The sequence below is a fragment of the Mobula birostris genome, chromosome 8, assembly GCF_030028105.1.
Source record: "Mobula birostris isolate sMobBir1 chromosome 8, sMobBir1.hap1, whole genome shotgun sequence".
NCBI classification, from domain to species: Eukaryota; Metazoa; Chordata; class Chondrichthyes; order Myliobatiformes; family Myliobatidae; genus Mobula; species Mobula birostris.
The window spans coordinates 120,481,830-120,497,092 of NC_092377.1; the positions used below are offsets into that span (position 1 = coordinate 120,481,830).

General features: G+C 43.9%; 1 protein-coding gene across 6 annotated transcripts in view; it reads right to left on the minus strand.

Moving 5' to 3' along the window:
* LOC140201640 (uncharacterized) overlaps positions 1 to 15,263 on the minus strand; it is a 40,350-nt gene that overhangs the window by 11,899 nt on the left and 13,188 nt on the right. For 5 of the 6 annotated variants that reach the window (XM_072266071.1, XM_072266067.1, XM_072266069.1 and 2 more), the window contains 7 exons: positions 15,068 to 15,190; positions 7,538 to 7,690; positions 6,615 to 6,857; positions 6,237 to 6,362; positions 1,849 to 2,001; positions 938 to 1,189; positions 566 to 685 (listed from right to left, as the gene is read on the minus strand). In XM_072266071.1, the coding sequence (XP_072122172.1) occupies positions 566 to 685; positions 938 to 1,189; positions 1,849 to 2,001; positions 6,237 to 6,362; positions 6,615 to 6,857; positions 7,538 to 7,690; positions 15,068 to 15,190 (1,170 nt within the window). The remainder of the gene's footprint in view (positions 1 to 565; positions 686 to 937; positions 1,190 to 1,848; positions 2,002 to 6,236; positions 6,363 to 6,614; positions 6,858 to 7,537; positions 7,691 to 15,067; positions 15,191 to 15,263) is intronic. The other variant, XM_072266068.1, reaches the window with a different exon arrangement.

Below are 15,263 nucleotides of genomic sequence, written 5' to 3' on the forward strand. Positions count from 1 at the left end.
TTATTTATTACATCTACACTGAGTCATTGAAACATTCAGTGAAATGCTCGTTTTCCTCACACGGATGAGCTGGGGGCAGCCCGTACGTGTCACTATAATTCCACTGCCAACATAGCATGCCATCAGCTTACGGACACTAATCTTTGCAAAAAGCAGAAACTGGAATACTCAGTGGAAACCTACTGCAGACACGGGGAGAAAGCACAAACTCCTTAAGGGCAGTGGTGGGAGTTGAACACACATGGCTGCTACTGTAAAGTTTATGCTAATCACTACAGAACTTCTTGAGATTTTCCTTAGCCTTATCTTCTAGATCCATCTCACACCCTCTCTCTTTGCCCTCCTGATCTCCCTCTTGATAGTATTCTTAGTCATTAGATGTGAAGGGATTGACTGGGAAATAACCTAATTGCACCTTGTCCTTCCATAGTTTTCTTGACCAAAGCTTGAATATCTCTTGTCTTGACAGGTTTACCCTGCACTTCGACAGGAACATACTGCCTCTGCAGAGTTGCTATTTCTCAGCTCCTACCTCAAACGCATGTTTACAAGCCTACATTCTCACCATTACTCTTCTCTGAATTCCTGCTTCTCTTCCTTTGGTTGCATCCTGAAGAAATCGAACAATCCAATTTTTCAATCTCCATCGAAGTCTCGTCGCCCGGCAGATTGCCGCCCTGCCCTACTGGAAAGCAGACACATCAGTCAGAAGCCTGTAAGCTCGGAATTGTTGCTAAATCGACCTCCGGACCCAAAGACTTTTCGTACCGTGGACCTACCTCCCTCACTCCCTCCCGCAGCAGTCACTGCCGGACCGACTACAGTTCGTTCCATCATTTTCCCACCTAAGACCCACATTAATCACATCCCTCACATTCCATATAGGAAGGTTACAGTAAAACGTGAGGCATGACAGGGAGAGACAGGTTTTACCCACCGGAGGAGGAATGTTCTCTGGATTTGGTTCTGTCACTGAGACTCTGTCTGATGGCCCGAATCGTATTTGGACACTGGCAGTCAGCTTTCGTCCTTTTGAGAATATCGCTGGTTTCTCTCCAAAGTACTCGATGAACTGCAGTTCCTTCGTGGAATAATCTTGCATCGGTCCTTATCTTCCCCTCTCCCACATCTAGGGATTTCTGCAACAGAATCACGGCACAAATGTCTTCCTTCCGCGCTCTTCTGCCTCCTGCAACACAGAGTAACAGGGTGTCTGGGTGCTGCTATGGTATGGGTGTGTGTCCCACCCACTGGGTACATCAGCCCTGAGCTCAGCACCTTCCACCTGGGGCTGTGCCCACCTTCCTGTCCCTGTGTGTGTCCACTTGATGCTGACTATGTACAAGACAGCCCTCCCATCCCACTATTGGCATTCATCTCCCCACAGGAGGTACAGCACTAACAGTAGCATCATTTTTCCACTGGGACTTCCATTGCAGGAATGCCCTCCCCACTCAGGGGCACAGAAAGTTCCAAACACCTTACACACAGAGGAAGGGAACCGACCCGTGTCCTGGACAATGTTACACCAGGATCCACAGTCCATTACCTCACAGCTGTTTGTGGGAGCTTGCTCTGCACCATTATACATCCCCATCACAATGATAACTACTGTGAGCTTAAGTGGCAGGGCAGCACAGGACATGGCAAGGATAAGGAAGGTGCTACATCAATGCAGAGCCACTCTCCTACTGTGAACCAAATCTTAGGATGACACAAATTCATAATTATTGTACCTCAGAGGAAGGGAAGAGCCAGCAGTCAGCAGAAGTCTCCAATGGGAAGGGGATACCACGGAAGCGAACTGACTTCATGACATTCACCTGTGGAGAGGACAAGGGTATCTACCTGTGATCCACTGCAGGGCATTTCGAAAACCCTCAATTTCACGAGACACATTGTAGACAAACAGGACACAGGGAATCCTTGGCCCTTCACACTCGTTGATATTCAGCTCCTTCACAATCTCTTTATGGATGGCTCCTCGACCGTAACATTGCACTGTAAAACACAGAACCTGTGCTCACTCAGTCTTCCTCACATCAGTGCACTTCACTCAAGGTGATTCCTAGTAACAGCAGGAAAGGGGATAGATTTAATGTTCCTCCGAGCTCAGAGTTGGACACGCATCAGCATGAGAATGGGCTCTGTTTCACTGTCAATCTGTCAGCATATGTGAATTCTCAAGGGATGTGAAAGCAGCAGGTTAAGTGGGGTAGTTTACAGAGGCGGGGAGGAGTGTTGGAGACAGTGGAGACCGTGGAGATGACAAGGAGTGTAGGTTTCAGAGTGGGTCAGTGTGATGGGGAGGGGTCACAGATACTGGAGTGTTGGTCCAGTTGGGCTCAAGGATTGGGATCTGTGTAGGGAACGGAGGGCATGGGAAAACAGACACACCGACAGGGTGAGTTATTGACCTGCGTGAGATATTAAGCTCTCTGACTCTCACAACGCACAGAATACCATCACTGGAAGCATTGGGTCCATAGATACAGAGCCATGTCCAATCTACAGGGACCTGTCATCGGGAGACTGCAGGATGTGCCCTATGGATGCCCTTCAGCCCATCGAGACATTAGACAATACAGCAGAATACAGGCCCCTTGGCCCAACCACTCCTCACTGGCCATGGTGACCATCCAGATTGTCCAAATTGTCTGCATTACAACTGTATTTCTCCAAGTCCCACCCCCTCCATGTACCTATCCAAGTGTTTCTGAAAGGATACTCTTGTACTTGCCTCAACCACTTCCCCTATGGAAAAGACCAAAGACCAAAGTACAATTATTATCAAAGTACATATATATCACCATATAAAACCCTGAGATTAATTTCCTTGCTGGCATACTCAATAAATCCATATTAGATTAATAACCATTATAGTTTCACATACTCTCCACTGCCCTTTATAACTCTCTCCCCTCACCTTTAACCCAGAGACTCTAATTGTGTACTCCTCTGTCCTGGGGAAAAGACTGTTACCATGCACCTTATCTTGCCTCGATGATTTTATTTTCTCCTCCATTCTGTATTCCACAACACCCTTCTTCACTATAATTAGTACCATTTAATTCTGTGTCAACCACAGATCCACTGATCAAGCCTTGTGCACTGGCATTCGAATCATTTCTCAAAATAGTAATGAAGGAAACCCAACACTGATCCCTGCAGAACACAGCTCATCAGCAGCCTCCATTCCGAAACACAACCTTCAACCACCTCCCTCTGCTTTCGTCCTCCAAACCAATTTTGAATCCACCAATCTTGACTGGATTCCTAACCATCCAGTTTACCCTACCTTGCAAGACCTTGCCGAAGGCCTTGCTGAACTACAAATAAACTACGTCCACTGACGTGCCCTAATATCTACGTTTTCAGTCATCTCTTCAAATTGCTTGATTGCTGTTCCACAAGCAAAGCTTTTCTTGAGCAAAGCTGTGCTGACTCTATTTAATCTGACTTCGTCCAGTCAAATGCTGGTACACCCTGTCCCTCAGAACTCCCGTAGGTAACTTCCCCACTACTGATTTCACACTGACTGGTGTGTCATTCCCGGGCATGACCTTCATGCTCTTCTCAAACAACCAAACATGAGCTTCCTTCCAGTCTTCTGCAACTTCTCTGGTGGCAAAAGATGAGGCAATAATCTCAGCAACAGACTCCACAATTTCTCCTCTCACCACCCACAAATTTCAAGGAAGCACTCGCTCTGGCCCTGGGTATTTATCCACCAATACACTGTAAAGTTGCAAATATCATCCTTTCTGGAAATGTGAGCAGTTTCAAAAACATCTCTACTTAATCCCCTTGAGTAATAATGATCATCTCCTCAGAGAAAAAGGGGAAATATTCATTAAAAATCTCAGCCATGTCCTGCAGGTGAAGACGTATCTACTCGCTTAGTAACCACACTTTTACTCCTGATATGGCTGCAAAATCTCTTGGGATTTTCTTTTACCTTTTCTGTCAGACCCATCTCACTCACTCTCTCTCTTTGCCCTCAGAATTTCACTTTTGATTGTTTTCTTAGTCATTTGGCATTAAAGGATTCACTGTCACATGACCTAATTGAACTATGTCCTTCCATATTTTTCTTCACCAAATATCCCTCATATTTTTTGCATCAACCGAACTGTCTCTGCAGGATTTTATACAACGTTTCCCACTAGACCAGCCTACCATGCGAGGTCTTATTGTTGGTTCTGCTAAATGGACTACATTCCCAGCCTGAGCCGCATCTACAATTTGGGTCATTCTACAAACATCTCTAAAGAGGTTCAACTGCACCATTTTGCACTCACAACACCATGCAAAAACCTCCTAATCAGTCTCTGTTTACCCGAATACTGGGACATTCTATCCCTCTGATTGCCCACCACTAACTTCCCCACAACTGACGTCAGGTTCACTGGTCTGTCATTTCTTGGCTTATCACTTCTATCGTTCTTAAACTGCGGAACAACAATGACCTCATTCCATTCTTCAGTGGCATCATTTCACAGTGAGAAACAATGAAGCAAATATCTCCATAAGGGCCTCCACTGTTTCCTTTGTATCCTCCTATTGAGTTCCAGGAAGCACTTCGTAAGGCCCTGGGGATTTATCCACTAAAATGCACTGTAAGGCTGAAAATACCTTCTCCCTGGGAATATGAATGTTTTCCAATTTGTCTTCTCCTGGTTCCCTCAACTCTTGAGCAATTGTGATTTTCAGTAAATCAATTCAGCAATCATCGAGGAGAAATATTTCTTATAATTTCAATCTATCTGCCCCCTCAAGTTATAGGAAGCCTGCTGATCCCCAACAGGATCTGCTCTCTAACTAATCATCCTTTAAATCCTTACTGAGCTATAGAACATCCTAGAATTTTTCTTAATCCTATGTCACAATGGGGGCTCTGGGAGCAGACCCAAATGCAAGACACAGACACTGAAGTACTAGGAACAGGACTTGTCTAGAGAGCTAGGACAAAAACATAGACTTGGGCTAGGACATTGGCGAGGCAAGCAGGTCCAGGACCAGGAACTGGGAACTAGGAGCCTTGGCTTCGACTCCTAGCCGGAGACTGAACATGGACCCAGAGCCGGGGTCTTGACTCGGGCTCGGACCCCAGAACTAGGCAAGGACATGACGTGGCTACAGGACTGGACGTGGATTGGGTTCCTCATGGCTTGGGCGCTTTGAGGCGAGGACATGACGAGGTTAGGGTTCGGACTCCGAGCCAGAGACTGGACAAGAACCCAGAACCTGGGTCTTGACTGGGACTCGGACTTCGAAACTAGGCGAAGTCATGACGTGGTCCTGGGAGACAGGACTATCCGAGGCTACAGGACAGAACGAGAGACTCCTGGGCAAGACAAAGGAAATACTGCAACGACCGGACCTACCAAGCGAAGGCATGGATACAGAAACAGTTATAACTCAACAATAGACAGTTCCTTATCTTGACAAGTCAAGGCTCCGGTCTCACTCTGGTGGGTAAACTTGACAAGGTTGCAGGGCAAAAGGTTCCAGACACAGGTTGCATGGTAAGGCTGCAGAGACAGGTTGCAGGCAAGGCTTCAGAAGAAAGGGAAAGGGAAGGGAGCAGCCCAGCCTGAGGGTAATGGCAAAGATGGCCTGGCTTATCCAATGGCGGCAAGGACAGGAAGGGACAGATCCAACCGCAGGGTAATGGCAAACGACTTACCCATGGCGGCGACGACGGGATGCTGAGACGAACCAGCAACCATACTTGATCCCAGGGCCGCTTATATTCCCAGCCTCAAGACAAGCATCAGTACCTATGATTAAGCCCAACTGAAACAAGGGATAGCTGGAAGACCCGGAGTCTGGAGGCCACGGAACGGACCATGACATCTTATCAGTCAGATCCATTTCACACTCTCGCTTTGCCCTCCAGATTTACCTCAAGTATATTCTTGATATTTTTATAGGCATCATGAGGTTATCTTGTTCACAAATTAAAAACAATGTCTGATGTACAAAACGATGGAGGGACTCAGCAGGCCGGGCAGCATCAATGGAAAAGAGTACAGCCGATGCTTCAGAATGAGACCCTTCTTCGGGACTCCTGTTTGTGAACACAATGTATACTTACCTCTACTCTTGACTGGAACTTCAATCACTCTCGTCAGCCAAGGTTCCTAAACCACCCAGGCTCTGTACACAAGGGGGACACAATACATCTACACCCTTGATATGCCATGAGTCGTGCCCCAATCCTTGCTTCTCACCGTTACACTGAAGCTTCTCTGAGCTCTCTTCGTTCTTTACTTGCGTGCAGGTTGAAGATGTCAAATGATCTGGTTGCTCACTGCACAATGAGGGCGTCTCACTGCCCTGTGGATCCTTGCTCGACCCTAGTGCACAACACACACATTAGTCAGAAACTTGCAACCTGGGAATTGGTGCTGATGTTCCCTTAGAACCGATGGGGAATTTCTGTTCTGACCCTCCCTCCCTCCCATAACCTCCAGCCCAGAGCGGTTACTAGTTGACTGGGGTACAGTTCTGATAGTTTCCCATCACTCCCACCCCAGACACATACGTTCCATATGGGAAGTTTACAGTGAAACATGACGTGTGGACGGGGAGAGGCAGGTTTTACCCACCGGGACAGGACCCTCCTCTGGATTTTGTCTTGTTGATGAGACTCTGTCTGATGGTCTGAATCACAGTGTGGCCTTCATCAGCACTTTGCCACGTAACACTCGCTTCTGTCCAAAATATCTGAAAAACATTGGTTTCCTCATGGAATAACCCTGGATCAGTCATCATCTTGTTTACTCCAAAATCTCCAGATTTCTGCAACAGAATCACAGTGCAAATGTCTTCCTTCCGCACTGTCCCGCCTCCTGAAACACAGAGTAACAGAATGAAACACAGAATAACGCTGTGGCAGTGGTGTGTGTCCCACCCACTGCAGGAACCCACAGGGTGCATCATACCTGGGGTCAGCACCTTCCATCTGGGTTGACACCACATTACTGGTGTGTGTGTGTGTGTGTGTGTGTGTGTGTGTGTGTGTGTGTGTGTGTGTCTGTCTGTCTGTCTGTCTGTCTGTCTGTCTTTCTGTCTGAGTGGTGTAGGGGTAATGCTGCTTGTGTACAAATCAGTCATCCCACCTCCACTCCTGTCTTGTCTGGGACTTTCAGCCCAAAGATCAGCTCTCCTCAGGTGTAGAGAAAGATCCACAAACATCATTTTGGACAGAGGCAAGGGAACCCACCATGACCCAGATAATTTTGCAACAGGATCCCCGTTGATTGCTTCTCTGCTGTTTGTGGGTGCTTGCTATGCAACAATCTCCCATCACAATGAAAACTCTTGTGACCTGTAGAGGTAAAACCTGGTAAAACAATGCAAGTGCCTTCCATTGCAATGGAAAGAAACACAGGGTCCCGCACAATAATTACTATGCCTCAAAGGGAGTTTAAGAGGCAGCGGTCCAGAAAAGGAAACAAAAGACGAGAGGGTTCCAGGGTAAGGTTTGATTCGGTAGAGTTACAGATTGACAGAAGATGAGTGTATTTACCTGTGACCCACTGCAGGGCATCTCGAAGATCCTGATTTTCATGAGACACTTTGTACACAAACAGAACACAGGGAACCCCTGGCCCTTCATACTGGCAGATTTTCAACTCCTTCACAATCTTCTCATGGACGTCTCCTCGACCGTAACATTGTACTGTAAAACACAGAACCTGTGCTCAGTCAGCCTGCCTCACACCAGGCACATTTCACTCAGGGTGATTCTCAGCAGTGGAAAGGAAGGGATGTGATCTAATGTTCTTCTGAGCTCAGAGATGGACACCCACCAGCATGGGTGTCCTATGTCCTGAGAACAGGCTTTGCACCGGTGAGGATCAGTGTGAGGTACAGGAGATCCAGAGGAAAGTGAAAGCAAAAAGCTTGTTTTGCATTGCAGTGATGGGGAGTCAAAGAGATGGGGACAAGTGTAGAGGAAGGAAGGGTTCCCAGAGATTTAAAGGCTGTAAGGGTCAGAGATGAAAATGACATAGCTACAGGCGACGTATGGACGTTGGGGAAGACATTTTGAACCTCAACTCATACATTCCTCAGAATCCCCTCCCTGGAAGTGATGGTGTCTCTCTTTATGAGGCCACATGCAGGGACCTAGGGTATGACACAAGGACCGATGGTATGTCATTGAAGACAGAAAGATGTACACAATGCAGGCCATTCAGCCCATCATTTAATACAGCAAGATAGAGACTATTTGCCCAATGAGTTTGTGATGACCACTATGCCCAGCTGGATAATCCCAATTTCCTGCAGTCAACTTCATCCGTTCTAACCCTGCCTTTCCATGCATTTATCCAGGTGCCCCTTCAATGATAACATTGTACCTGCTGCACCCACTTTCTCTGGCATACTCACCACACTATGGGTAAAAGAATTGCCCCTCAGGTCCTATTTAGATCATTTAGATCAGCTTCCAGTGCGAAGGTAACATGCCCACAAATTACTAACACTAAGGGTTTTTTGCAATGAGGCAGGAAACTGGAAAACCCAGTTGAAACTCACTGCGGTCATGGGGAGAAAGTGCAAACACCTTAAAGACAGTAGTAGGATTTGAGCATACCACTCCAAATTTTCAGCTAACCTCCGCAGAATTTCTTGGTATTTTCCTTAACTTTACCTTCCAGATCCACATCGCACCCTCCTAATTTTCCCCTCGATATTATTCTTAGTCATGTGAAGTTACGGGATTCACCGTGTTACATATCAGCAGCAATAGATATGCAATTGAGTCAGGTTTTTAGAAATAAACAACAAAATTTATTAAGCTCTAATCAAAACATAGGAAAGTCAACAAACGACTAACTTAAATGGGAGTTAATGGTGTTATGTGTCTATAGTTATCAAGCAGTCAAACTTAAAGACAATTCTTAACAGATCTCACTTAAGCACAGTCTTAATGTGGTAGTTCAAACAGTCCAAGTGATTTATGAAACAAATGAGAGGACAGGCTTCCCAAACTAGCGATGGAGAAAATACGACACTGCTGACGCAGTTTACAGCCAAGAAATGTCTTTTTCCGAAGATACAATGAAGAGCGAGTTTTCTCAAAGTAACTGACCTTTCGCCAAAAGTGGTCATGACACAACACCCGAGACCATGCAGGGGTTAACCAAAACTGTGTGCCACAATTCACATCAATCTCTGCGAGACACACAGAGCGCCATTGATTTCTACCCAATTCTGCAGGTTCGCACGAAGCTGGAAATTCTTCTCTCTCTCTCTCTCCTTCTGCGATTGCGCAACCACCGACTGTGACACCCCAACCAAAACAACAGCTACGCAACCAACTGCGATTTCCCTTTTATGTGGATGGAATCTGTCATCACGTGACATCACATCACCCCGCTATCATGAGACAATTACATCATTCCCATCGCGAGATAATGACATAATGCTCATAAGATAATTACATGATGCTCACAAGACAGGTAACACCTTCCCCTAAAAACACAGAAAATTTTGTTCTATCGAGAGTAAAATTTTAACTACAATTTTTCAAAAAATCACAAACGTATAAAATTTACAAAATGCACCACACATATACAGTTATCATACAGTACTAATAAAACATATAGCCGGAGTGTATACAAATATCAAAATTCCACTCAAAAATATTACATAGCAAGTTGAACATCTGGACAGACAGTCGGCAATTACATTATCTTTCCCATTAATGTGAGTTATTAAGAGATCATATTCGTGTAAGATCAAACTCCAATTTATCAACCATCTATTTTAATTTTTCAGCTTATTCAAAAATACCAATGGGTTATGATCGGTGTGAACCATGAGTGGTTTCTGAGTTGCGCCAACATACACATCAAAATGTTGCAGAGCTAACATAAGAGATAATATTCCTTTTCTATGGTTGAATAATTTCTTTGATGCCCATTAAATTTCATGGAAAAATAAGCCACAGGATGGTCAACATCATCGTAATTATACCTTTGTAGTAACACTGCTCCTGCAACCCCGTCACAGACAACCACAGCTAGGGAAAATGGCATTTCAAAGTCAGGTGAACTGAGCACAGTTTGGTGACATAGGAAAGATTTCAATTTATCAAATGCTTCCTGACAAGTATGTTTCCAAATAAAATTTTCACCTTTCTTCAGGAGGTTAGTCAATGGAAGGGCAATCTCGGCAAAGATCTTACAGAACTTACTGTAATATCCTACCATTCCCAAGAATCTTGTGAGAGCTTTTTTACCAGTTGGAGTGGGAACCTCCAAAATTGCTTGATCTTTTGCCTGAACAGGAGCCCACCTGCCTTGACCCACAACGTAACCAAGACAGGTCACAGTGGCATGGCCAAATTCACCTTTAGCTAGATTAACAGTTAGGGTGGCTTGTGATAGCCTTTCAAACAGCTTTTCCACTGCAGGTATATGTTCTTCCCAAGTGTCATTCCCTGCGACTACATCATCAATATAGGCATCTGCATGTTTTAACCCTCAAATTACAGAATTAACCATTCTCTGGAACGTTCCTGGAGCATTCTTCATCGCAAATGGCAGATCATTGTATCCATATAACCCAGACGGCGTCACAAATGCAGAAGTTTCTTTACCTTTATCCATCAGTGGAACACACCAATACACTTTTAACAGATGAACCTTTGTAAAAAAACTTAGTTTTTCCAACTTTATCCACATAATCATCTACCCTAGGGATTGGTTACGCATCAGTCTTTGATACAGCATTCACCTTTCTGTAATCATTACAAAACTGAATACTTCCATCTGCTTCAGGCACCATGACACAAGTTGAACTCCAATCTGAAGTAGAAGGTCTAATAATATCATTTTCTAACATATACTTGATTTCTTGTTCGGCCAGTGTACATTTTTCCACATTCATTCGATATGTATGTTGCTTTATGGGTTTGGCATTTCCAACATCTACATCATGTGAGGCTACATACATAAAAGTTGCTGGTGAACGCAGCAGGCCAGGCAGCATCTAGCAAGAGGTACAGTCGATGTTTTGGGTCCTGAAGAAGCAGTGTTGGCCTTCGTCGATCTGGTGTTTTTACCATATAGTCCACATTATTAACTTTAGATATGATCTCGTAAGGACCATGAAATTTAGCTTGTAATGGGTTCGTTTGTACCGGGAAAAGAACCAACACCTTACCTTCCAGCAGAAATGACCTCGGTCTAGCTTCCTTTCCATACCAAGATTTCATTCTTTCCTGAGCAGATTTTAAACTTTCCCTTGCTAACCTGCAAGCTTTTTGCAATATCTCCTTAAATTTTAAGACATAATCCAGTAAATTAGTATGTAGTTCTTTGTTAACCTACTGTTCTTTTAACAATGCCAAAGGTCCCCTGACTCTGTGCCCAAACACAAGTTTAAAAGGGCCAAAGCCTAGGAACTCCTGCACTGACTCCATCACTGCAAACAAAAGCAAATGAACTCCCTCATCCCAATCCTTCTCATTTCCAACACAGAACATCCTAATCATGGATTTGAGGGGAGAATGGAACATTTCTAAGGCTCCTTATAATTCTGGGTGGTACGCAGACAATGTAACCTGCTTGGCTCTCAGTTTATAAACTAACTGCTGGAATAATCCAGACATGAAATTATTTCCTTGATCAGACTAGATTTCTGTAGGCAAACCAAATAAAGCAGAGAACTTTGACAGCTTTCATCACAGTTTTAGCTTTTGTATTATCCAAGACGTATTGCTTCTGGAAACCTAAATGCTGTACGCATGATCATCAGAAAATATTGATGGCCAGCTTTAGTTTATGGAAATGGACCAACACAATCTACAATAATTTTAGAAAACAGTTCACCAAATGCAGGAATAGGTTGCAATGGGGTCATTGAGTTGACTTGATTAGGTTTACCCACAACCTGACAAGTGTGACAAGTTCGGCAAAATGTTGCCACATCCTTCCTCAAACCAGGCCACAAAAAGTGTTTTGTAAATTTTTTCATAGTTTCTTTCACACATAGATGGTCACCTGAGGGCATACTATGAGCCAAAGTTAAAATTTCATTCCTATAAAGCTCAGGAACGACTACTTGGTGAACAACTGCCCAGTCGTCATTTGCCGGAGTCTCAGATGGTCTCCGCTTCCTCTTTAAAACTTCACTCTTAAAATAAAACCCTACTGGCACCTTCTCAATCTTGTTATCTGGGACAGCGTTCTCTCTCAAGGTGGCAACCTCAAGCTCTCTTCTCTGCTCCGCTATAATCTCCTTCCTAGACAATGACAAGTCTTTATGGACAGACTCACAACAAGGAACTTGATCAAACAAGAAAGATAGGAAAGTTCCTGAGGAATCACCAGAATCTGCATCACGATTTGAGCTGTCCTGGGTAGCAGACCCATGCTGCATTAAACCATTTGCCTTGGCAGCCTTTTTGGCCATAGCTCGAGTTACTGCACAAGAGGGATAGATGTTAGAATCCATCTTTCTATCATCAGTGATTGGCTTAGTTGTCAGCTTCACTGCAGGAACAACCTTTCCACCTGCTAGGTCATTCCCTAACAATAAAGAAACACCCAGCACCAGTAAACTGGGTCGTAGTCTGATTTTAGCAGATCCTGAAACTATCTCTGACTTTAAAACTACTTTGTGCAGAGGTACAGGTGTCAGGTTGCCTTCAATACCTTGTATGAAATTTACTTCACCAATGTCAGTCTCATCACTAAACTCTCGAACATTGTCTTACATAAGTGACTGAGAAGCCCCAGTATCATTAAGATTTTTTACTGGTACTTGGATGGACCCTTCATTCACGGAAAAAAATCCATCTGACATGAAAGGATTGAATCCATTTCTAACTCTGTCAGACATTGACAGAGCTTCCTTTGAATGTCCCGAACCCTGTGGGTTTATGGGTATTTCAAAGTGTTGAACACAGGCATCTGGACTGCCTGCTTTTCTTTCTCTTTCAGATGGAATTTGTTCACCATAAATTGACCAGTTCTCCTACAATAGTGACAAATAGGACCAAAATGTTTTTCTTTCACCTGCTTCCCTTCATCCTTACCTTTATCACTAGCTTATGATTTAGTTTCTGGTTTACCCAGACCATCCATGTGACTTCTTTGTAAAATTTTACTCAGAGTAAACTTACTCTTATGAGTTAGATCATACTCATCTGCTACTTTAGCAGACTCTGGCAACATGGCAGGGTCCTCGCCATTCAAATATTTCTCTATGCCATTAGGGACGCAACTTTTAAATTCCACAACCAAAAGCTGCTCCTTTAAGTTGTCACAATCTTGATTCACAGTTTTAGATGTGCACCATCGCTCAGAACACACAGATTTGTCATAGGCAAATTCCACTTAACTCTGGTTCGCATGTTTCTTCAGACTCTTAAATCTCTGTCTATAAGCTTTTGGAACGAATTCATAAGCTTTAAGTATAGCCTGCTTCACTGTATCATAATCAGCTGCCTGTTCACTAGTACAGGGCATATAAACTTGTTGTGCTTTACCTTTAAATACGCTTTGTAAAAGGACACAAACCAGCCCTCTTTCGGCCACGATGAACTCTGAGTAACCTTCTCAAAATGCTGGAAGTGTCTATCAACATCTGCCTCATTAAATGGAATGACCAGCAATAACAGTATAACCAATTTCTTTGAACCAGCTTGCTTCTCGAGCCTTCACCTCTCCTTCGCTAGCTCAAATTCCCTCTGTTTTACTCCAGATTGCCTCTCTTTATCTCTTTCCCTTTCTGCTATCTCCTCTTTAAATCTCTCTAATTTCATTTGTTCCATTTGTAGCTGCATCTCAAGTTTACTTACTGGAAAATTCTCTAACACCTCCTCATCAAACACTTACACAGCTGTATCTTTCTGAATCACTGCCTTTGTCGTAGCTGTGGTTATCCCTGTAAGCTTCAGTTCTTTAGCAATTTCCCGCACCTCACCCTTTTTCACATTCACTAATGACACAGAGGTTGGTGATTACAGAATGTCCCAACATCCATTGCTGCTGATTACCACACATAAACCAATCAAACAAAAAGAAACCAATCATTTCTTCTTTTCCAATCGGATCGATAATTAAATAAAAAAAGGTCTAAATTTGTTCAAATCTGGACAAGCCCCCACATATGTTACACATCAGCAGCAATAGATATGTAATTGATTCAGGTTTTTATAAATGAACAATGAAATTTATTATGCTGTAATCAAAACATAGAAAAGTAAAACAAAACGACTAATTTGAACAGAAGTTAATGATGTTATGCATCTATAGTCATCAAACAGTCGACCTTAAAGACAATTCTTAACAGATCTTACTTAAGCACAGTCTTAAGGTGGTAGTTCAAACAGTCCAAGTGATTTATCAAATAAATGAGCAGAGACTTCCTGAACCAGAGATGGAGAAAAGACAACGTTGCTGACGCAGTTTCCAGCCGAGAAATGCCTTTTTCCGAAGATACTGCGAAGAGTGAGTTTTCTCAAAGTAACTGACCTTTCGCTGAAAGTGGTCATCACTCAGAACCCGAGACCATGCAGGGGTTAACCAAAAGTGTGCCACAATTCACATCAATCTCTTCGAGACACACAGAATGCCATTGATTTCTACCCAATTCTGTAGGTTCACACGGTGGTGGAAAATTATTTTCTCTTTCTCTCTCTCTCTCTCTCTCTCTCTCTCTCTTTCTGCCATTCGCAACCACTGACTGTGACACCCCAACCAAAACAACAACTATGCAACAAACTGTGATTTCCCCTTTATACCGGCTGGAACCTGCCATCACGCCACCCCGCTATCGTGGGACAATTACATCATGCCCATGATGAGATAATGACATAATGCTCACAAGGTAATTACATCATGCTCACAAGACAGGCAATAACTGGCAAGTGACCTAAATGCACCTTGTCCTTTCATATTTTTCTTGCCCAAAGTTTGAATATCTCTTGTTTTGCCAGGTTAACCCTCCACTTCGACAGGAATATACTGCCTCTGCAGTCTTGATATTTCTCAGCTCCTGCCCCAATCGCTCAGGTCGAGCCAAAAGCCTGCATTCTCACCGTTACACTGAAGCCTCTCCGAGTTCCAGCTGCTCTTCCCTTGGCTGCATCCTGAAGAAAATGATGAAGCCGATTGTTCACTCACCACCAAAGTCTCACCTCCTGGCAGATACTCACTCTGCCCTGTTGGAAAGTACACACATCAGTCAGAAGCATATAAACTGGGAGATGGTGCTCAATTGACCTCAGTACCAAA